Source organism: Ictidomys tridecemlineatus, chromosome 10 (genome assembly GCF_052094955.1).
Source record: "Ictidomys tridecemlineatus isolate mIctTri1 chromosome 10, mIctTri1.hap1, whole genome shotgun sequence".
NCBI classification, from domain to species: domain Eukaryota; kingdom Metazoa; phylum Chordata; class Mammalia; order Rodentia; family Sciuridae; genus Ictidomys; species Ictidomys tridecemlineatus.
Genome location: NC_135486.1, coordinates 63954194 through 63978190, shown reverse-complemented (window position 1 = coordinate 63978190; position 23997 = coordinate 63954194). Strand labels below are relative to the sequence as shown.

Below are 23997 nucleotides of genomic sequence, written 5' to 3'. Positions count from 1 at the left end.
CAAAATGTGGTATGTTAACACCAGCACATATTTCAAGACTCTGCATTTGAATTTTAACTCTTTGCTAATATCAAAAACATCTCCAACTTTTAAAAAAATATTTTCTGCCAATCAAAATTACGTAAAGTATTACACAAGAATCAGATACAAATTTATTTTTCCTCTAAGCTATCACATACAGAATTATGGAAAATGAAAATACAAGAGATGTCACCACTCTACATTAGACTAACAAATGGGAATCTGTGTCACTGACTCTAGACGACAGTCCTGGGAGCCAGGAATAATTGTGAGTGAAGGTCATTTTTAAAATTCATGTGTCACAAAAACCAGAGGTTGGCCTGGTTGGATGGATGCTAACCTCCATTAGAGCTTAAGATCTAACCCAAGCAGAATTCAGAACTTGGGAGCCAACATGGAAAGACCCTCCTGCCCTTCTTGTTTTATAGAGAGAGACAGACAGACAGACAGACACAGAGAGAGACAGAGATAGAGAGAGAGATACAGAGAGAGAGAGAGAGAGAGAGAAAGAAGGGGGGTGGGTACAGTGTTGAGTCTCTCTGTAGCACTGCGACTCATGGAAAAATAAGGAGCCTCTTTCTATTCCCAGCTGAACGTATTTATGTCCAGTTTGAGAATAAATTCTGCTGATAAGTTCATACATCTATAATGTGCTTCACACCTTGCTCCCGATTTTATTTTTATCTATATGTTATGATTAGAAGCTCATTTGAAATTGAGGATGTGAGGAATATATGCAAAATATTCATGTGTGTTTAAAATATATAAAATGCCTGAGGTCATTTGAGATGTACTCTAAACTGTTATGTCACATCCTAGAAGAGCATCCAAGGCTGGTGCCCTGGGGGACTCGGCCGGAGGTGCGCAGGAAGATATGGGTCGTGCTCATCTGCTTACAGAAGCCATGTGAGTCCTCATACTAACCAGACGCCAATTTCTAAAATACATCTCCTATGGAATGTTTCACTCACTGGAACATAAACATGGGAACATGCTTTTAAAACAGTATGGGTTGAAAGGCAAAAGAGATCGACTCAGCTACAGAATACAGGATTGGAGGCAACTGAGTTATATCTTTCCAAATTGGCAAAACCTGAACTCTACCTATTGATGAGTTTGCACAGAAGCAACAATTTTCTTACCCTGCTGCTTGGCATGAATCCTGTATGTATTTTGAGTAGTACTTGGCTGTGTGCTTTTATCTATTACAGACACCACAGTGACAGTGCCACACCCTTACCCTGACCTATGGGAGTTCCCAGGACCAAGAGTCCTGAGCATCTTCACACTGTTGACTGAATAGCTCAACTTCCAAAAAGGGAATAGTTAACAATACATAGAAGTATTTAGAGATAAAAATATTCTCCTCACAAGAAAAAAAATGAGCTAAATACTCAAATATTAGGAGATGGCTCAACCGATTATCAGAAATCTTTGTAATGAAATGTTAAATTATGGTCAAAATTCTACTAAATAAACAAATGTAGTGGTACATCATATTTTATTAAATAACAAATCAGATCCAACACAGTACTTAGTTGACCCTACTTAGCATTAACACACAAACAAATATGCTGTAAGCTACAATGCACACACAGAGGTGTATCTGAATGGTGGATTGTAAATTATTTAAAATTTCCCATTTCCACCATCATTGTATCATCTTTTAAACTTTTCTATAATGTCTATGTTAAATATAGAATATAAAACTTAACTTTTTAAAGAATAGTTACTGTCTCTACTTCATGAAAAAAAATTTCCACCTAATCTGCTAGTGATCCTAAAAATAAAATGTAACTGTAATTTTTGCAGTAAAACATCTTCCTCAAAAATTTCACCTCTACCCTCTACGACGCTCAACCTGTCGACATGTACAGGCACCTTCACCAACTGAGGACAGTCTACACAGCAAATTCCTATCACTAGCATGTGCCAAGGTGTCAGGAATGCAGGGCCCGGCAGGAAATGAGCCTGGGAACACTAAGAGCATACTTAAACAGACACACAGGTCAGCTTCCAGAATCAGAGTCCCTGAGTGGAAACCACGGAGGAACATGGATAGTACACAGAATTAGAACACAAACTCTAAAACCGACAGATGTCGTGGTACATCATATTTTTTTAAATAGGAGAGAAAGTCAGAGAAGAATGTGTCAAACATGACTGCTTTGGGCAAAATATATCAAGAACTACCAAATATTCATAGTTCTTGAGTCAGTATTTGCATTTCTAGGAAACCATCCTACAGAAATAAAAAGCGTGCCCAAAATTTATGTCCCAGAAAGTCAGGGTAATTGGTGGTATTTCTCTAATGATTCTGATATTATAAAAGAAGCATATCCATCATGATGGGCAAAAAAATAAAGGGCTTACTTTTCTGAAATTAAACAAAAAAAGTCTCCCTATTCTCAAATTCTCATGCAGTGTCCCTTTTGATCCATCTCAAGTATCTGAAGTTAAGAGATGGTACCTCTCCCTACAGCTGTTGTATAACCACACACCAACATGTGGAAGGATTTATCTTATATTAAAATAGGATTTGAAATACCCACATTACATTACGGCTTGCTTTCACTCCCCAGTATTTTCATGGATAACTTTCCAGATCAATATATTCTGGCAGCTAATACCAGCTAATGTTATAACATACTTTTTGTTAAACATTTGAGTCTTTTCTAGTTTGGAGTTATAACAAAGAATGATACAATTAATTTGTCCATGCATTTCTACCTACATGTTTTACTTTATTTCTATAAGATAAAACCCATTTCTCATTTTTAAAAAACGGACTACTGATCAAAGTCTGTCTATAATAAGAGTTTGAAATATGTTAAAGTAGATGCAATATGAATTCAGGCAGAACTCAAAATTCGGGGGAGGGGATGGAATCCTTAAAGAGTTTTCTAGTAGTGCAACTCTTAGGAAGTAAATTTAAAAGACAGGTGGGGCACTGAACAATATTCTGAATGTGCCTATGCCCAGATGGGCATGAACTAATCTCAAAAGTACAAAGGCAAATCTTTACCTGTAACAGGAGCATAAGGTTTTGTCTGAAAGAGAAGCTAGCCAGCAGTTCAATACCATTCCTATCAATGTGACAAATTCTACCACTTTCATAACAGATGTAAACATGCAATTACCATAAAATGATTCAAAGGAGCTCAAAAGAAAGATCTGCATAAAAAAGTAGAGGAGTAAATGTACATTGGAAAAAATTCTGTTTTGTTTCATCTTCATAATGCTATGCAATGTGACAAGGTTTGTGATAATTGTCACTGCGGATGCCCAGGAAACCAAAAAGGAGCCTGACAGGTGTTGGTATGCAAGTAACCAAGAGCTATATACCAATAGAAACTTCTAGGTAAGTTTCAGCAGTTCAGAAGAAAAAGGGAATTTAGAAACACACATAAAACCTGTCCACATTCTTTCTTTTTGTGTTTCTAACATTAAAGGAAATATGAGATTTACAGAGAGACCAAAACTTTTTTCTTTCTTACCTTGGAAGACCGGAAGGTAAATGCAGTCGATTTTACATCTGCCTTTTCTTTGTCCATAAGTAGAAGGCTTTTGTCTTCCATGAGACTTAAGTATTTTCCTGTCGTGACGTGGCGTAGTCGGAATGGCTGGCCCCATCTTATGTGACTCCCACTCCACCTAAGAGAGCAATCAGAACTTGGTCCAACAGCATGGCAAAAGCAGCAATTAATAGTGTGGTTCATACTATATGCACATACAAGTGTGTATGTGATTAATTAAACTGCCATCTTTATAACACACAAGGCAAAAAAAGATCCATCTATCAACTTAAAAGACCCTTTCCCTAAATTTTCTGAGTTGTAAAGTTTTATAAAAACTGAGTTTATTACATTTGCTAAAGTCTTTTTCCAGATTAAAAAAAATGTATGCCCAACAAAAATTTTACCTTTAAACTTAATATTTATCAAAAGTTTTAATATTTAGATGGATTTTGATCAACTGTATATTTATATTCAAAGAAACAATATTATCAGTTATTAATAATTAATACTAAAACAGAAAAACTTTTTAAAGTTACAAACTAATAGAAAATACATAAATGTATATACACATTTTGTTTCAAAGGCGTATCATACAGTTAGAAGGAAAAGTCTTCAAGTCACAAAAATGTACTACCTTGAGGGGGTAAAAGAAAATCGTACACTTTTTTAAATTACATTTTGTTAAATAAGATATATTCAAGTGGATGCTCATCCATAATGTGGGGCTGGGGTGGGGGCAAGGGAAGAATGGAGGAACTCTGGATTGAACAGAGGGGAGGAGATAGAGGGAGGGGGAAGATGATGGAATGAGACAGACATTACCACCCAATGTACAGGTATGTTTGCATGACTGGTATGAATGCATCATGTACAACTACAAAAATAAAAAGCTGTGCTCCATTTGTGTAAAAAATAAAATTAAAAATGAGATACAGTCAAGTATTTTTTAAACTATCAATTTTTTTAAATTTTTTTAGTTGTAGATGGACACAATACCTTTATTTTTTATTTATTTTTATGTGGTGCTGAGGATCGAATCCAGTGCCTCACACATGCTAGGCAAGTGCTCTACAACGGAGCTACAACCCCAGCCCCCCAGTCAAGTATTTTTAAATATATTAAAGTATGCATCAAATCACAATAGCATTATCAACGGGACACTTTGAAAGGAGTGGTGGTACAATTTTAAAATGTCACTACTTTAGTGCACTGGAAGTTATTTTCCATGAATCTATATAAACCAATCATGAAAAAATTCTTGTCCACCTTCCAATGTTCAAAAGATGCACAAATTTTTACAAAATTACCCTATGGGATATCTGAACAAAACCAACTGAAGACCACTCAGCTATTTTAATCATCATTACATAAGATCTAATCTCACAGAAAAAAAAATCTGAAGGACAACAGTGCCTCATTCTCACCCATGGAGTCTGTAATCCTAAATCAGTGATTTCTTGATATTGTAATATACTTTGAAAACTTGAGTGTTTTTCAGACAAAGGACTGAGTCTTCCAATTATTAAAAAAATTCTGATATTTTAATTCTATTTAAGACAGCTTAAAACTACACCTTTATCATCAATATTGCATTTATATAAAGGAATTTAGAGGCAATCTTCAGAGAGCCTTTGAACTCCTGAGAACTTGTATATCTTTATAGATCTTATCACTACAATGAATATTTGTGACTTTTATTAAAATCCATATTTCTTGCTCAGGATTGAGCTCTCTGTAAGTAAAGACAGTGAGCACCAGATATGCCTTGTGTCCTGCCGTTCATGCTCAGTTTCCTGAGCCAGCTGTACGTGAGCCTTGACAAGGTTAAACCCAGTCCTTCAGACCTGATGCTGTGACAGGCTCACAGACAGCTTGTCCTGCCTCCAAGCCTTACATCACTCTATCCTCACAGCACATCCTTCCAGAAATGCAGGGTCCTGGGTGAGGTGATGTTACCAAGCAGATGAGGCTAATGACAGGCAGATGATACACAAGCGCAGCATGATCTCTGGTCTTCTGCCCAGAAGCAAGATAGGCAAAGCAGGTAGAGGGGAAGAGGACAGGCTCTCCACCACTGTTTCCTTTGCTGGTTCACTGGTACTGCCAACATGACCACCTCACATGGAAGCAGAGGCCAAGAGCAGTGGGTGGACTGTGCCCTTGGAGCCGGGCCTGGGTTGTAACCTCTACTTACGCAACTCTTAGCGTCTCTAGCCTCCAAAGGGACCGTGCGTGAACAGAGACAGCACCGCCTTCATAGTGAACAGTTCTGTTGAAACAAAAAAGACCAATTTTTATTTTTGACATGTTTCATTCTTGGGACTCTGTTTTTCAAGTGAATTAAAAGAGCAACACAAATGGTGTAACCTGACAGAAGACAATACAGCTGGAAATAAAAATAACCAAAATAATAAACATTGACTTAAACATATTCTCCGTCATTTTCTCCCTCTGATCTCATTTATTTTTCTTTCCTTCCATCCCCTAAAGAATAGATACACCTAACTATTCTACTGTAGGTCCATGCAAGTAACTACTGGTTAAGGTGTAGTTTAATATATCATTACTTAAATACATACCCTATAATCATGTGGAGTTCCAAATTATATTTTAGGTATTTAAACCATTTCAAAGAAATGTAACACTAATTCTTGATATTTTAATATTGCAATTTACATCAAATCTACTATCTATATTGAAACATAAATATCAACAAGAGTGTCATGAAAAAGGAGATGTATATTACATGCCCCAAATTCTAAAACTCTCACAATATGATTGCTACATATGATGCTAAGTTATATACATTTTCCAAATTTATCTCTGCACCAATGCTTTGAGACTACTGTAACTCATGAAGTATGAAATTTTTAATTCTGCAAATATTTCAATGAAGTCAATGTGGGGTACATTTAAATAGGTGGGCTCTATGACACAAAAGCTGCTATTAATGTAGAAAATAAAAAGAGAAGATTATAAGAGCCACTACCTAATGGACAGATTAATCCATTTGATAAAATAATAATTTAAATGAATTCCTGAGTGGCAGCTACAGGCAGGTGGGGCATGGCTAGAGGAAGTAGGTCACCAGGGACATGTTTTGGGGATTATATATTTTTTTCCTGGCTCCTCTCATCTTTCTCTGCCTCCTGGAAACCATAAGGTAAAAACGGTCTTTCCTCCACCATGCCCTCCTGCCATGACCCCCAATCACATGTCCATCCCACAATGCAAAATGCATTTGGTTCATCTTTAAGAGTCCTGATAATAACAATTCCAGCACTGACCAAAAGTTCAAGTCCAAATGTCCTCTGAGATTCAAGTCAAACTGTTGGCTATAAGACACTGTAAAGATCAAAAGCAACTTATACACATCCAGCATTGAATGACAGTAAATATATCCATTCCAAAAAGCAGAAGTAGGGGCATTAAAAAAAAAAGGATGAAATCAAAGCAAGGCCAAAATCCAACTAGGCCAACAAACCCTGTAGCTTCACACCTGGCATGTGGAACACATGGCAGTGACATGAGCTCTCCAAAGGGCTTGGGCAGCCCTAGGGTCTTGCTGGTTACAGCCTACACAGCCATCCGCTTAGCTGGCTCTGTCCAGAGCCAGCAGCTTTACTCAGCAGATGTTCCACATCATTAGCATCTCACGGGTCCTCACTGCAGCCATGGCTTCCTTACAACTTCACAAATAGCCTCTCAGGTCTGCCAGGAGTGGTACCCACCCTGCTCCACTGTATTGGACTTCCTAGGCCTCCCTTTCAACTCCCAGTGGAAGCACCCATAACCCCTTAACTCCAGTATCCTGCACCACTACCAAACCACATGGATGACACCAGGTCTGTGGGCAGCTTCACCAGTAGCCAAGCCCCTTGGACCATGACTACAAGGACTTCTCAAAGCTTGGGAAGCTGACTATGGTTAAAGTAATACCGGGGAAACCATTTTCTATGCACCCCAGTCTGAGCAGGGTGTTCCCAAGGTCTCTTCACGGAGTTCACTTGTGCACCCTGGAGCCTGCCATGGGTGTGGTCTTCCTGATTTATGAGATGCCCTCAAGGCATCTGAACCAAGTATTTCTCTTCCATGGCAGCAACCTGTTGGTTTATTTGGTTCTCTATTTAGTCTCTTCAGGCAACTATTTCTTCAGTTTCATTATTTATTCTTTAATAAGGGATTAAAGGCTAAAATTTTTCATTTGACACATGAGTCACAGATTTTCTGTGGCGTGTTGTCTTCATTATATTTTAGACAGGGCATAACTTCTGACTCATGAATTATCTAGAAGAGCTTCTTAATTTTCCAAGTGGTTATTTTTTGTCATCTTTTCACTATTTGCTTACAAATTTTATGGTTTATGATTAACAAATGTAATGAGCAAGAATCTTCTCTTTTCAAAAAAAAAAAAAGAAAGAAAACTCTGTAAAGTGTTCTTTATGGTTGTCATGTACAAGACCTTTACTAAAGGTCAGATTTGTTTTCAAAATATGTATACATAAAATATGAAATAACGTTATTTTATATGAGAGCTCCAGATTTTTCAACCATGGCGCTCTCGCGTTCTCTCTCTCTCTCTCTCTCATATATATATATATATATATATATATATGAGATCACCTGGACAACTTTTAAAACCGCTGTGCCAATTCCTTACCAACTAAACAGATCTTTTAAAAGATGAGAACCTTTTAAAACTCTCCAGATGGCGTAATGGAAAGAGAAGGCCTGAATACCATAGTCCAGGTAGCTTCTGTACCACACACAGCTGTCTGGGAGAAGGGCAACTAATTACAAGAAGAGCTATCTGAAGAGAATAAACAGGGAACCAAATAAACCAACAGAAATTAGAATGAAGGAGGGATTCTACCATACTGTGAAGACAATAAGATGGAGAGCAAAAGATGTGGCTTCCTGCACAACCCTAAGTCCTTAAAACTATCACGTATCACAATATTACTTCCAGGTGAGCAGAGAGGGGGAGCTGAATGAGAAACATCAAAATAGTACATACAGTAGGATGTAGAGGAATTAAGATTGAAAAAGAGTCTCTGAGATACATTTATTAATGTTTATTAACATTATATGTTTATGCATAATGAAGCAAATGAAGAATTAGCATTTGAATATTTTCCCACTTATAATTTTTAACAATGGACTCTTCTAACTAGAGTAGAAATCCAATGGTATTTTAATTAAAAATTTAAAATACAACCAATAAAAAGCCAAAAGGAAAAGTTGAATCCTTCTTCCTACCTAAAATACTTTTAACTTTATCCTGAAAGTCATTATGATTTAAATTATTTTTTTATTTTTAGAAAATGTTTCATCAGTAGATGTGGATAATTTGTTTTTTATTTACTTTGATTTTTTTTAATACTGGAAATTTAACCAAAAAACACTTTACCACTGAGCTACATCCCCAACCCTTTTTATTATGAGCCAAGGTCTTGCTAAGTTGCTTACAGCCTCAATGAGTTGCAGAGACTGGTCTCAAAATTTGCAACTGTCCTGCCTCAGCCTCCTTAGTAGTGGGGATTATAGGTGTGCACCACTGCACCCAGTTGAAGAGCAAATCCTATGACTTCCTCAATGATACGGTGGAGCAGAATGCCAATGGTTGTCTAATCATATCTTCAAGGGCTATTTGACATTACAATATCAAAATCCTCAATGTAACAGGAATCTCAGTCTACCACATATGACACTAAATATATTCCAACTTATTTAAAAACTGGTCTATCTGGTGAAACACATCTGTTCTATGAAAGGGATCAACCCTTTTTTCCTACATCAAATATCAAATCAGAGTCCAAGAAGACAACTTACAACCAACAAGCTTAGGTATTACCATCTCTAAATTCAGACAACTAAACAGTCACCTTTATAGTAGAGTGATCCCCTTTCAGACAGGAAAGCTCAGACAAAATAAAGAAGAATGTTTAAAAAGGTAAACAAACCAATAAGCAACTTTACCCTTGGAGCTGATGATCAGGGATTTCAATGCAAATGGTGGCAATGATGCCAAGAGTTGAAAGCCAGTAGATACTAAAACATAAAATTGCTCATGTACCGTCTTTTCACTGAAGAGTATTTTTGCAATGTATCAAAACACTGTCAAAGCTACTGACAAAAAGAAAGTATGTGAAAATAACTAGACACCGACATCATTTCTAATCAAAAATTTTTAAAGAAACTTCCACCTCATGAATAAGAATTAAGAGTCACCAGTCATCCAATAGGAATGTTTTTTAAATATGTAGATATAATCACCAGTCCTATGAGCTCATTCAACAGTTCTTTGAAAAATTCCAGGTGTCAGACTGTAAGTTATGCTACCATAACCCATTTTCCTCCAATGTAACACATTTCATTAAAAAACTCATATTTCAAGCTGACCACATAAAACTGCCTGAAGAGGCTCTTTAAGGTTATTCTGTTATATGTACAAATTCTTTCTATTAGAACATCAATTCATCTTCTCATAGTTATTATAATACTGTCCACCGAAATAAAAGTAGTTATCTATTTTTTGTGTGCTTGGCAATAAAACACAATTTGTCTTATGTTAATTGTCAGATCACTTGTTTTAGAAGTAAAAAGCAGGCATTTTGACAGCTACAATAGTTAATTTTCAGGATCTGAAGCCTAGGAAAGACTACATTAGCATAGTAATTAAAGTACAAATCCCTACAAGCTTTTCATCACCTGACAATATGGTATTTATTTACAATAAAATTTTATAGGACATACAATTCCAATTAGTGGGCTTTAGTACAGAATCATAAAACATGTTATTAGTAAGAGACCCCTCTGTCTTATAAGAGCAAGCTTTGCCAGAGGGCATTCTTGCTGGATGGCATCACAGTTATGAGCTCACTTGACTTTTTTTTTTTTTTCAGGGCATCAAAAAGTTGACAAGTCACTTTCACATTTCATTACTTTCTGAAGATCTCACTTCACTGTGTGAACCTGAGCAAGCCGCTGGACTCTGTTTTGTTTTCTCCAAATATGAAATGAACTCTTACCAGTAACTCTTACCTCATTCTATGAGGAAGAACCGAATGACAAAACCCATGGGGACCTGTCAGTCTGTACACAGCAACAAGTGCTAGCTCTGAGGACAGAGATGACAGTGTTAATGAGGTGATGACATTCCATGCTCCCTACAGGGAGTTCAGGACTTAGGGACGTTTTTGCTTGAATTGAACCATTTAAAACCAGTAACATTATGGACATGTTGGTGCACACAGGTGCAGTGCGGCCTCAGATATGGGCCTGCTGGGGCCATGTGAGGAGGGAATGAGCGTCTTCACTCCCAAGTATCAGCTCCCTGCCTCCTCACCCATTTCACACCATTCCTGTGCAGAGTCAGGAACCCAACACAGCTGTATAGGTGAAGGTCTCCAGTGGAGTGCAGTCCAGATGCTCCTGGGTGTCCGTCTCGGGCTGATAGTGGGGTAGAGAACCCACCTGCCAGGCGGTGCAGCCTGGCAGTTCTTGGAAGACAGCTTTGCTTCCTCTCCAGGTAGTTCCCCCACAGGTCTGAGAGCTTCTCAGGGCCTGGTGTGCCCTCACCCCTTCACCCCCCGCATTCCGTGCACCTGACCAAGCTCAACATGTGCTTCCCCTCAGCAGTCATATGCTGAGTCATATGCAGAGATCTAATGACCAGGGATGGTCGTCCCCGTAAGCACAGTTCAGCATCCACCCACCAGCTTTCCTTCTGAGCCAAGTGGGCACACTCCTTTTGCCTAAGTAGTTAGAGGTAACAAATAGAATGATTCCAAACATGTTTGCAAATCCATGACTTTTTAGTACCTGTCAATGCACTGTTTTAAACCAACAAAAAAAATTGTATATATTTATGGTATACAACATGGTGTTCTAAAGTACGTATTCACTGTGGAATGGCTGAACCAAGTCAATTCATGTGTCACCCCTTATCATTGTTCTGTGGTGAAAACACTTAAAGTGTACTTTCTTAATTTTCAAGGACATGATGCATCCTCGTTAACTATGGCACCATTTCATACAGTACATCTCTTGCACATATGCCTCCCAACTGGAATATTGTATCGATCACTAACATCTCCCCACTGCTTTCCTGTTCTCTGCTTATGTAAGTTTGACTTCTATAGATTCCACACGTAAGTGACACTGTGTACAATGTGTCTTTCTGTGCCTGGCTTATTTCATTTAACGTACTGGGCTCAGGTTCATCCGAAATAGGATTTCTCATTTTTTTATGGCTGAGTAATATTCTATTTCATACCTCTAAAAATACGTTTTGATAATAAAAGGACACTATAAAAATTCAAGCTCTGAAAAGAAGCTTTGTGGTGAGCCGCCTCTGCCGCTTATGCAGATTATGGTCGCCATTACAAGATGGCGCTGGCTCCGCTGTGGTATGTGACAAACAACTCCTTATTTGGGAGAGTTGGCGCATGGTTTTTTAGCACCCTATGAAAAAGTTCCACGTGCAGATTCGCATTGGGGCTTGAGATGCTATATTAAGGCTGGGAGGGGCATCCGAGGGATTAGTAGAAGAAATATCAAGGGCCTGAATAAACCGCTGAAAGAAGATTCCTGAGTTGCGTCTTCCTTGCGGGCAAGGGGTCGCGACAAAGCTTTACTATATTTAAATTAAGAGGATCCTGCTTTTCCTGGCCATTTCCTCCCTTCTTCTCACTTATGTCTACTCCTGAAGCCACTGGTTTTGTCACCTTTTCTTTGGCCCTTAGCACAGGCATCCATCTGTCTCCAGGACTGTGGAATCATGCGCACCCTCTCCCCCAACTTTCACTACCACTAGGACAAAACACAGGACTGGGCAATTTTTTTCCCCCCCAAAAGAACTGAGCAGGCAGATCACATGGTCTCTGACACATGATTCAACTCTGTTGTTATAATACAAAGAAAACACAGGCAAGGTTAAAAATAATTGCATGAAGCCAGGCACAGTGATGCACACCTGTGATCCCAGTGATTCAGGAGGCCGAGACACAAGGATCACAAGTTCAAATCCAGCCTCAGCAATTTATCGAGATGCTAAGCAACTTAGCATTCTGAGATCCTGTCTCAAAATAAAAAATAAAAAATAAATGTTAAAAAAGTGTTGGGAATATAGCTCAGTGGTAAAACACCCCCAGGTCCAATTCCTAGAACTAAAACAACAACAAGAACAATAATTGCATGGCTGTGCTCTGATAAAACTCTGCTTACAAAAATGGTCACTGGCAGGACATGGCCCACCGACAGTAGTTTGCTGTCCTCAGGTCTAGAAGTCATGCCCCGATTACCCGTAGTTGTAATCTCAGAGTTTGAAAGTCCATTGTATCTATTGCAATAAAACTTTAATTCTGAAATTAATACCTACATTGGGAAGATTCTTCTCCCCTCCAATCGAAACACAAATAAACTCAGAGTGCTTCAGAGTATCTACCTCCTGCACCAAAAAAAAAAAGAAAGAAAGAATAAAAGCAAAACTTGGGGCATTTTTAAATGTACTTTTGATTGCTCACATAGGAAAGCTCTCAGTACTTAGCACATTATTTTAATACTGAATGCGTATGTTATCAATTATCACTACAGTACTGCAGGAGCTTGGGGCTATGGCTCCAAGGGACATTTCTTTTTTCCTTTTATTTTTGCTCTTTTCACATTTAGCCCATGACTTTAAAGAGGGATTTGGGACAAAGCTCCTCAGGGTCCTACTTTCCAAGTCCAAACACATTGGGATGACTTTTTTCGAGAGAAAGGCTAGGGTGCGCACCAATGCTGAACACCAAAGCAGGAAGCAACAAGGATAAAAGGAAATTTAATAAGTCATTTTGAACTCCAATGATTATGAATATAAAAGTCAAACACAGAGAAAGGTAGGGCACCAGCCTTTGAAGATCCCCCTGCCTGCTCATACCATCTTCACATGCATAGTTATGTAGAGTGCAGCAGAAGCTTGAAACATGGAATCCATGTGTTTCAATAACTATAATACAGGGCATTAAACATAGTAGAATTCTTCATATTCCTAAATTTACTTTTAATTTATGGTGTAACACAGAATTCAATTCCTCATTGAAAAATCATCAGCAATTAATAATGATCAACAATACATATGCCATAACAGGTATCTATAGAAACTATCACTTTAAAAAAAATGTGCAACTTGAATACAAGCATGGTAGCAAAAATAGTTACTTTCTCTTTTTGTATACATAATGTAGCTAACTTAAAATGTCACTGAACAATAATAATTATAAATAAATATAATCCACATCAATAAGCTAAAGAAAAAATAATTATACGATAATATCAGTAAAAGGAGAAAAGTATTATTCATGCTAAAATACCTCTGCCAAATAGGAATAGATGAGAACTTCCTCAACTTGATAAAGAGTATCTATAAAAAATTATGTCTAACATTGTAATTATGAGAAACTAGAAGCTTTCCCACAAAGACCACTAAGGTCAGGATAAAGCAAAGATTTCCCCTCTCACCACTGCTACTGAAGATTATATTGAAAGTTGATTCTAATAAATAAATAAATTACAAGTATACGTACTAGGATGAAAGAAATTAAACTAACTTCACACATTGTTTGATTGTCTAAGCCCCAAAAGTCAACAATAACACTAGTAAAAGCTCCTGAAACTAATAATAGTTGCAAGATGCTAAAATAATATAAACAAGCCAATTGATTTCTTGTTTATCAGTAATGAACAGGTATTTGAATTTTTTTAAATTTTACATTAGCACCAAAAAATCTAAATACTCAAATATGAATATAACTATATATATATAGTCAAAAATAGTCAACTGCTCTTTGACAAAGACGCAAAGGTCATTCAATGGGAAAAAAGTTTTCAATAGTGTACTTTCACTTGCAAAAATAAACAAAAATCCTAAGAGACCTTACATCCTTTATAAAAAAATCACTCAAAATGGGGACGTTCATCCTTGACCTTTTTGTAGTACATAAAATGTGCTATAAATGCTTTTCCCTATGTAGTGATTAAGGACAATATCTCTGCAAGGATATTAGTTGCCCAATTGTGTTCAGGAACATTAACCATTCATCTCTCTTCCTGAACCAGACTGAAAGATATTTAATTCATTACATCAAAGCCCTCTCATGACTCATCAAGTATTTACAATTACTATTCTTTAATTCATCATAATACTAAAAGAGACACAGAGGTGAAAATATTGTCATGAATATACACAGCACAGCTCTCTGCTGAATCATATTCTGGAAAGAAAACACAGAATTTACTTCCAGATATCATCAGGAATTATAACTTAATTGCCAGCTTTTGAAAGTAATAGAACAAGTACAAGAGTGACGGCTGGTAAGATGGAAGCAGTACAACCTCAGTATAATACAGTACAACCTGTGTCTCTCCTCCCACAAAACACACAGCACACATGAACACTCCATCTCCATTCCCTTCCCAGCTTTATTTTTCTCGACAGGCTCTTACTATTACAATTTATCTGTGTGTACATACAAATGTGCATTTACAAATAACATATTTATGTTTTAACTGTCAAAATCCACACTAGAATGCAAAATCCCTGAGGAAGACACTTCATCTCTTCCTAAACACTGTAAAGCCCAGAACCTAGAACATGACAGTCACTCCACAACTGTTTACTGAACAAATAAGACTATGTACAAGCTACGTAGTTTTAACTGTTTTAACATAAAAATAATGCATTACAAATAATATTTCACTAATATTAGTTTTCAAATCAGATATGCCATCTAATACTCCCCCTAATTTATCCATTTAAAAGTATATTTAAACTTCCTGGGCTATAGCTAAGTAGCAGAGCTTTGCCCAGCATATGTAAGCCCCTGGGTCCAATCCCCACCACTGCAAAAATATACACTACCACCAGCAGCATTACTACTACTAATTAAACTTAATAAGCTTAATTTATTATTATTAAGTATGGCATACTTAATTCATATGGTACAAATTAAATATAAATTTATATGTGCACAAGAAATGCCTTTGTTAATATTGTATTACATTCACATAAAACTAGGGAAAGAAATAAAGAGATACAATCCAGAGACAAAATCTAGAAGAGAATGTGTGTGTGTGTGTGTGTGTGTGTGTGTGTGTGTGTGTGTGTGTATTCTTAAAATAAAATTTGGTAATCATATTTCAAGCTTCCAGAATGAAAGTCATTTTAAAGCGTAATTAAAACTTATGCAGCATCTGAAAAATCCCTTACCAACTACCAGAATCTGTTTCTCCTCAACTTCTTCTATCTCACTAACTGAAGAGGTTCAGTAAGAACCAAGAATCACTCTACCTCACCTAAGTGTGGATGCTACTGCAGTTATATTTTTACTACTTTCATTGTTGTTTAGAAGTTTTAAAGACAGATGTCTTCCTAGAAAAATCTCAAGAAACTTAAAAAATTGATGAAATATAGAGCATGTCAGAGTCCACTCTACATATAATATGGGAAGACAGTACAGGGGAAAATATCAAGTTTCCCTTTATACTTCTCATTCTTCAATTTTATCTACTTAATTGAATGGTCCACTGTAGGCTTTTCATTCTAAGAGTCATATTCCTCATGAGAACAGAGAAGTAATCTCATATACATACACCTGTAGATATGAAGATGAAGTTAAAGATAAATCTAATGGTATCTAGAATTACAAAGCCCATCACTGAACTGCATTTTCAATAGCTACAATTACAGATTTTATATATACACACACACACATGTACATACATGTATATATATATTTTTTTCAAAAGTGTTGGTGAACCAAGGCAGGGCAGATTGACAAATCCACCTTGGAACACAGCACTGATGATCAGAATATTTCTAAACTTCTCGGACGTAAATGTCATTGCTGGTCATCTCCATCTATTTCTTAGAACAAAGCTGATCTTATTTTGGTTGCTGAATTTTAATTAAAGTGTATCATTAATAGGAATAACCAGATAAAATTACAACAATGAGCTGTGAAGTAAAAGAGGATTTTAAATATTTTCCTAGAACTTCTCCAGCTTTCAGATCCCTGTTTGAAAATCAAATTATTTTTGCTTTCTTTTAAATGAACCCAAAGTATTTTTAGATCATTATCATGCATTTATCCCCAAACAGAGTGATATCAATTCAAGAAATGCAACCTACAGGCTGAGCTATCCTCTGCCTCCCCCAGTTCCCTATGGGACAGGCAATGATTCAATGTGAAAACAAAGGAAAATTTTAAAACATCCACATTCCTTAAACGAAGCATGCCCAGAAATATGTCCACCATCCTTTCTTATTGAAGAGAAGATCCAGCAACTTTAACTGAACATGCTCAGAAACATACACCTTAAACTGAGCATGTTCAGGGATGTGCCTCTGCCCCTACCTGGGCTTTCGTGTGTGTGTGTGTGTGTGTGTGTGTGTGTGTGTGTGTGTGTGTGTGTGTGTGTGTGTGTAGGCTCCCCAGTAAAATCACCAGGCTTTCCTTTTTTGGGAGAACAACAATTTGCAAATAACCCCAATGGTCTCCTTATTTGTTGCAAAGAATAAAACTTTTTCCACTCTTTAAATAAAAAGTCTTTGTAATTACTGTAATATGTTTTGAAATACTAAAGTGCTTCATAAATATAGATGTAAAGAATGATTTCATCATTATGTGTCAATAATCACTCTGTCCCACTATGTAATCAAGACAAATTTGACTCTTCTTTCTTAAGCAACGTCCTCAAGGCTCCAGTTTGCCTATTTCTGATTTGCTTTCTCCTCCAAGTCATGACCTGACATCCATTTTCATCTAATTTCACCCATGTGGACATACTATAAAGAGGGACACATATATTCTTACTGTCAGCTCTACCTTGATAGAGTCTCAATATGTTTAGCTAATATTGGCTGAGATTAAATCCATGTAAAAATCATTAGCATTAAATCAAGCCTGATGTTTGGGGTGGATGGACAGGCCTACACGGTATGTACAGGAGATTGGGCTCAGAACAATGTGAACACACCTTTCTAATTTCTCGGGTTTTTCCTGCAGTAATATAAAGGGCTTTCTTAAATCTAGGGTAGGCTCTCTTCCCACAAAGTCGAAGCTCTACCTTCCTTCATGCCCAGGATCCCTCAAAGATTTCCCTACTATATGGCTAGATGCTATCTCTTCAGTCTAAATAACGATGCCAGTAACAATGACAATCAATAAATTAGTTGATTCATGCACATTTTCTCCTTTAATGTGAAAACAATCCTGTGAAAGAGGAGATAACATTTAAACTGCGTCTTACATAGGGGGAAAGTCACCTGTGTGAGTCACGCAGCCAGCAGATCCATGCCCTAACCACAGGTCCCTGTAGTGCCACAGGAATTCCAAGCATCACTTGGTTTCAATCTTCCACTGAACAAGACAGGACTGAAGACCCAGATACACTGACACAGCTCCTAAAACCCCCAACTCCATGAATACATCACAGCATTCAACACATCCACACTTCAGCCCTCCTTGGATTCCATAGCTACCTTCCCAGGGTCTCCACCTCACCATGCTCCTGTCTCCTCCTGACCCTTCTTCTGTCCCCATCCTAAGTATCAGTGTTCTGCAGAGTTCCATCCTCACCCTCCAGCCTGATGCAACTATTCCAGGCCTTCACAGACTTCTGAGAGCAGTGACAGATGGCTGTCATTCCCCTCATGTCCACTCTACTCTTTCCATTTCAGCTAACAATAATGGATGCCCATTCCTTCAACTATCCCACCACATTACTGATTTATATTCAACTCATGCTTTTTCTTTGTCTAAGACTCCAGATATCCCAAATTCTTATTTCATGTCTCCTAGACCCTCAGTACTCACCTCAAATTAACTACTTTTTTTGTACTGGGGATTGAAAACAGGGGTGCTTAACCACAGATTCAGATCTCCAGTCTATTTTAATTTTTGAGACAGGGTCTTACTAAGTTGCACAGGGCTTCACTAAGTTGCTTAGGTTGGCCTTGAACTTGTGATCCTCCTGTCTCAGCCTCCCAAGCCACAGGGATTACTTGCATGTGCCACCATGCCGGCTTCTCTATATCCCCATGTTTTCATAAAGCATTTTAGCACCTTTGCCATCTTCTTCCTAACTCACTAAATGCAGCAATTTTAGTTGAGGGAATTTTTCCAGGAGCTGCATTTCACTCTTCACCATAATCAAGGTCTGCCTGGTGAGAGGTAAGACCCAGGACCAGGCCTCAGAGTGATTTTCCTGAGCTAGTTAAATGATTATTAAATATTTTTTAAACACTCCCTGTATTTTCTTATTAATGTACAATAAATATTAAACAAGATACTCAAGTATCCATGTTAGTATGAGAAATACCCACTGAAAAATTTATAGACACACAATAAACCATCCAGATAAGGCCTTCTCTAGCTGTGACCTATTATTTATGTCTTCACCTTACTATATTCGTTGATTAACTTGTGAAGTGCAGCAGCAACCAAATAACCCTAAATATTCTTACAGCTTTATAGTATTTATGGATTTTTTTCCCAGTGAATGCAGACTATTTTACTCTTTTCTCAATGTCAAAAAGTATTAATAGATGTATTTTATCACAAAATATGAAGCAAAGTTGACAATTTCATTATCTGTCAATAAGCTATAGATAATACAGGAAGATCCTGTGATTTTGCAAAATCTGAGAACTCTGACTCTGAAACTGAATTTGAGATTAAACCTCTTTGAGAATGAATCAAAGCATATGAACAATAATGATATTTTAAGTGGTTGAATTTAATGTGTTTACCCCGCCAAATCCACTCATTTTGCTCAGTGCTTCTTAGTGTGTTTTAATTATACAAGAATGTCTAGCCCTCCTTCTGCTGATAAGAAAAGCATAAGAAAAAACTTGTAATAAAGCCAAGAAATGGATCACCTCAGTGGACAGGATACCCATGGTCCCTCTTGTGCTAAGCTAGCATACCAAGCAGACATGTCTTTAGTTAGGAAAATACTTTCAATGCAATGAAAAAGGCAGCAACTATAACAAAACTAGCACCATGTGCTGGGCTCAGGTACCAACCTCCGTTGCTCCTCGCCATGTTCTCCTGAAGGGACAGTGAGACATTCGTCCATGTGTCCGTGCAGCAACCTGAGGACATCACCACCAATCAGATACCCTGGAATGAATAAAAGTCATTTGTGACTGGGGCTGATAGCCAGACATTCCATTTGGTCCAAACTTCTACTTTCATAGAGAAACACAAGTCTAGTGAGGCCAAGGTCACAGAAGTGGACGGTGCTGGCTAACTTCTGAGTCCCAGTTGGTAACATTCCCCATCAGGATACATGACCACATTACACACATGAATATGTTACCACGGCACATGTGAACCTATGTAAGTGGGAATAAACCAAATGAACGAAGGCATGGCCCTTGGAAATCCTGCTGCAGAACACCATGGTTTTGCAGCTCTAAGGCCTGAGCCTGGAAGATGAGGAATGTCAATGTGTGCCAACTGAGCAATACCCTGAGGCCAAAACATTAGAGGACACAACTCTTATAAACCTAGCAAATGAAACCACATTAATGAGCTAAAGTTGACAACAGCATAAATAACAAGCAAAGAGAAACCTTAATGTAAGCTTCACTTTTAAACAGCAGCTTAAACAAGATTCTCAATGTCCAATATCTGCTTGAGAGACTATTTGGACACAAAAGAACTCTAATGACAACTCATTAAGAGATTCCGCAAAGATGAGCCCTCTAGCAGAAGTGGAGTTCTTACCTTGGGCTGCTTCACTTCCTGAGCTGATGGGCGCCACGCTCCACAGGGTCTGCTGGAAGGCTGCATCCACATGCAGGCTGCCATTGCCGTAAGACAAGTGCTGCAGCAAGAGGCAAGAGGGGCACAGCTGTCAGTCCCAGCGTGTCATGCTCTGTCAGTGCTAACTGGACACTGCAGGCTGGGAAACGTCCACAGACGGCGTCTACTCAACTCAAAAATTCAAAGACTAGTAGGAGAAACAATAGTAATGGTTTCTATTTGACTTTAGGTATTTTTCAACTTTATGCTAAGAGGTATTAACTTAAACCAGTAATCAGAAACTGCACAAATAATAAATACACCAGGTAAATTTATTTATACAAAGAAACAATTTTTGTATTAAGGCTTGTTAATGGAAAAAAATGGTGTAGAAGATGGGAAATTTAAAAGTATAATTAAGTTTTCTCCATATCACACAGCAATAGTTCATCATTGTTGGCGAGATAGGTGAAATAGGCAGAACCAAATTGGGCATTTGTTTATATCCTTTAGGAACTGTTATCTGCAATTTGATACATCAGCCATTAGATGGCAATATTTCTTAATCAGGATCTGAAATTAGGATAATGAATTTCCTCCAAAACTCAGATGTTACAAATTTGAGATTTTCTTTTTTTTTTTTTTTTTTTTTTTTTTTGCTTTTTATTTTTTATTTTTTTTTTTATTGTTGGTCGTTCAAAACCTTACACAGTTCTTAATACATCATATTTCACAGTTTGATTCAAGCGGGTTATGAACTCCCAACTTTACCCCGTATACAGATTGCTGTATCACATCAGTTACCCTTCCATTGATTCACATATTGCCTTTCTAGTGTCTGATGTATTCTGCTGTTAGTCCTATTTTCTACTATCCCCCCTCCCCTCCCCTCCCCTCCCCTTTTATCTCTACCCCTTCTACTGTAAATCATTTCTTCCATTTGTATTATCTTGTCTTACCCCTCCATTACATATTTCTTGATATATCATATTTCACATTTTGATTCAAGTGGGTTATGCACTCCCATATTGCCCCTTATACAGATTGCAGATTCACATCAGTTTCACTTCCATTGCTTTACATATTGCCATCCTAGTGTCTGTTGTATTCTGCTGCCTTTCCTATCCTCTACTATCCCCCCTCCCCTCCCCTCCCCTCCCCTCTTCTCTCTCTACCCCCACTACTGCAATTCATTCCTCCCCCTTGTATTATTTTTCCCTTTCCCCTCACTTCCTCTTGTATGTAATTTTGTATAAACCTGAGGGTCTCGTTCCATTTCCATGCTATTTCCCTTCTCTCTCCCTTTCCCTCCCACCTCTCAACCCTGTTTAATGATGGAGATTTTCATTCTTAAAAATACAAATGTATTTAAATAATGACATTTAATATATTGAGACATAAGATATGAGTTACAAAATGTTAACTGAGAGAAACAAAATTATGAGTATAGCCAAATGTCTTGCTTATTTTACTACACTACCCAACTGCCTGTAGAATTTCAAAACTACATGAAACCACCACTTTTGACTTGGAGTCTTCTCGGCAACACCACCAGTACCCCTGCAATATTTCTGCAACACGTTCCCAACCCTGGTGACAGCCAAAGCATTTAGAGAATCTACTCACACCAGTGATTTCCCAGGAACCTGACCATCCCAGAGAGGTAAAGGTCAATCACAGACTGCAGGAGCCAACCGAAGTGTGCTCCACAGGCCTGCCAACACCCTAAAGGCCTCCTTGTTCTAAATATGGACATGCAGGTCCTCATCAAGAACATGTCCCTTGTTCTCTTTCTCCTAAAACCCAAGAAACTTCTGACAGGGTGACTTGTCCACTTAGCTCATCAGCAGTTTTTCCAGCTGATAAGATTAAAAGCCTCCCAGGGGAGATGTCAGATTTAGCAGGCATGTACTCTTAGCCCTGTCCTTAGCCTTCCCTGGCTGCCTTGCTTCTGCACAACCTCCCCATCACCTCAGGCTGTTCATTCTGACCCGCAGCCCAGCTGGGACTCCTTCACTAATTCAGTTTCTTCTCCAATATGTTAAATCCTTTCACTGTTATGAATAAATCAAAGTCTATCTGCTTCCACAAGCAAGTAAAATATATTTTCCTTTACAGCAATTATCACACAATGTAATTATCTGGTTTTCTCTCTCTTGTAATCTGACAGAGATTCATAACCTAATCCATAGCCATCCTCAGTGTTAATTAATAAACCAGTACATGGAGACACCAATCCACCTTTTAAAATTAAAACAGCATACATTTTTCTTGAAAACATATTCTAAGTAATTCCATAAATATTCCTATTTCAATGACTTAGTCAAAAAGCACACACACTATATAAATATGTATACTCACATATATACATTATAATATATAGAAGATAAAAATCTCTGGGATCTCATCTGAAAATAATTCAGAATACTAATGCTTACGTTTTATTTTGGTGAGATAAAACTGCAAGAGTGGAAGCTCAGTCAATATGAAGAGTAGATAATTATTTGTTGAATCATCTTGGATTTGTCGAATGTACTGTGTACAAAACATCAAGCTAAATATCAATAGAATGCATTCTGTACCCTGAGGATGCTTGTACTCTTGTAGGTACATTCAGACAATGCTGTGCATTCAGACAATGCTGTGGGAACTTCAACCACAACACTGCAGGAACTGTAAGAGCTCTGGGGACACTGTGGAGAGAGTTGCTGTGCTGGGCCTGCAGGGATGGATGGCCTTCCACAGGTGGAGGGGGGCACCCTCGGGGTGGAAGCTCTGAGGGAACACAAGGAAATCACTGGCCTGGGCCTCCCGTTTTGGAGACAAAATCTCTAGATAAGTTTATCCGTATGTTGGATTTAGACATGAATAACAATAATGTTCAAGTGCTAAGTGAAAATACTTAAAACATACCAAAATTTCTGTAAATCAGGGATTTTCATTTTTAATGTACTAGAAACCTTGACATTGGCAGAAGGGTAGGGCCCTGGTCAGTGAGAAACTCTGCCAAGGCCCCCAGTGGGCAGAGGCAAAGGAGCATGGGGTCCGGCAGAGACCCCTCCCTGCTTACAGCTCACACTGAGAGATGCAGCTATCAAAGGGCCTGTGCACAGAAGCTGTCACCATGCCAAGGACTTTCTGTTTAGGTGCTGAGGAGCTGCTGCACTGAGAAACAGTGAGGGTGGAGAAGCTGGAAGGTAATGTCTAAGGCACACCTGAGACAACATGAGAGGAAGATAAAACACAAGCATCAGTGCACTCGAGTCCTCAGCACGCCCTTAGGGTCTACTACAGTCATATGAAGTGATCTAAAAAATGTGCACTCTTTGAAAGAAAATATTCTCTGGGCATAGCAACTCTGGATGCTTTTATTTAATTTTGCTGCTTATATAGTGAAGGGAAATCTGAGTATGAACAGCATCAAGTCAGCCATGGTATTGAATATTCAAAATTCAGTAACAGTTTCAGTTACCAAAAGAAAGATGAGTTGTCTTTAAAGCAAAAATAGATGTGAGTAGAAAGTAAAAGCAGCCTTTCGCTGAAAAATACAACTACCATAGAATTTACACAATACTCTGGCAGTACAATCCACACATCAGGATGTGGGCACTCATCTCACCTTTAACCTAAAATTGAGTGATTTTCAAGCTTTAAAATGCACACCC

General features: G+C 37.9%; 1 protein-coding gene across 11 annotated transcripts in view; it reads right to left on the bottom strand.

Moving 5' to 3' along the window:
- The window catches only part of Ryr2 (ryanodine receptor 2), a 505092-nt gene that overhangs the window by 320093 nt on the left and 161002 nt on the right, over nt 1-23997 (bottom strand). For all 11 annotated transcript variants that reach the window (XM_078023113.1, XM_078023103.1, XM_078023102.1 and 8 more), the window contains 4 exons: nt 20315-20414; nt 19609-19705; nt 5734-5808; nt 3519-3675 (listed from right to left, as the gene is read on the bottom strand). In XM_078023113.1, the coding sequence (XP_077879239.1) occupies nt 3519-3675; nt 5734-5808; nt 19609-19705; nt 20315-20414 (429 nt within the window). The remainder of the gene's footprint in view (nt 1-3518; nt 3676-5733; nt 5809-19608; nt 19706-20314; nt 20415-23997) is intronic.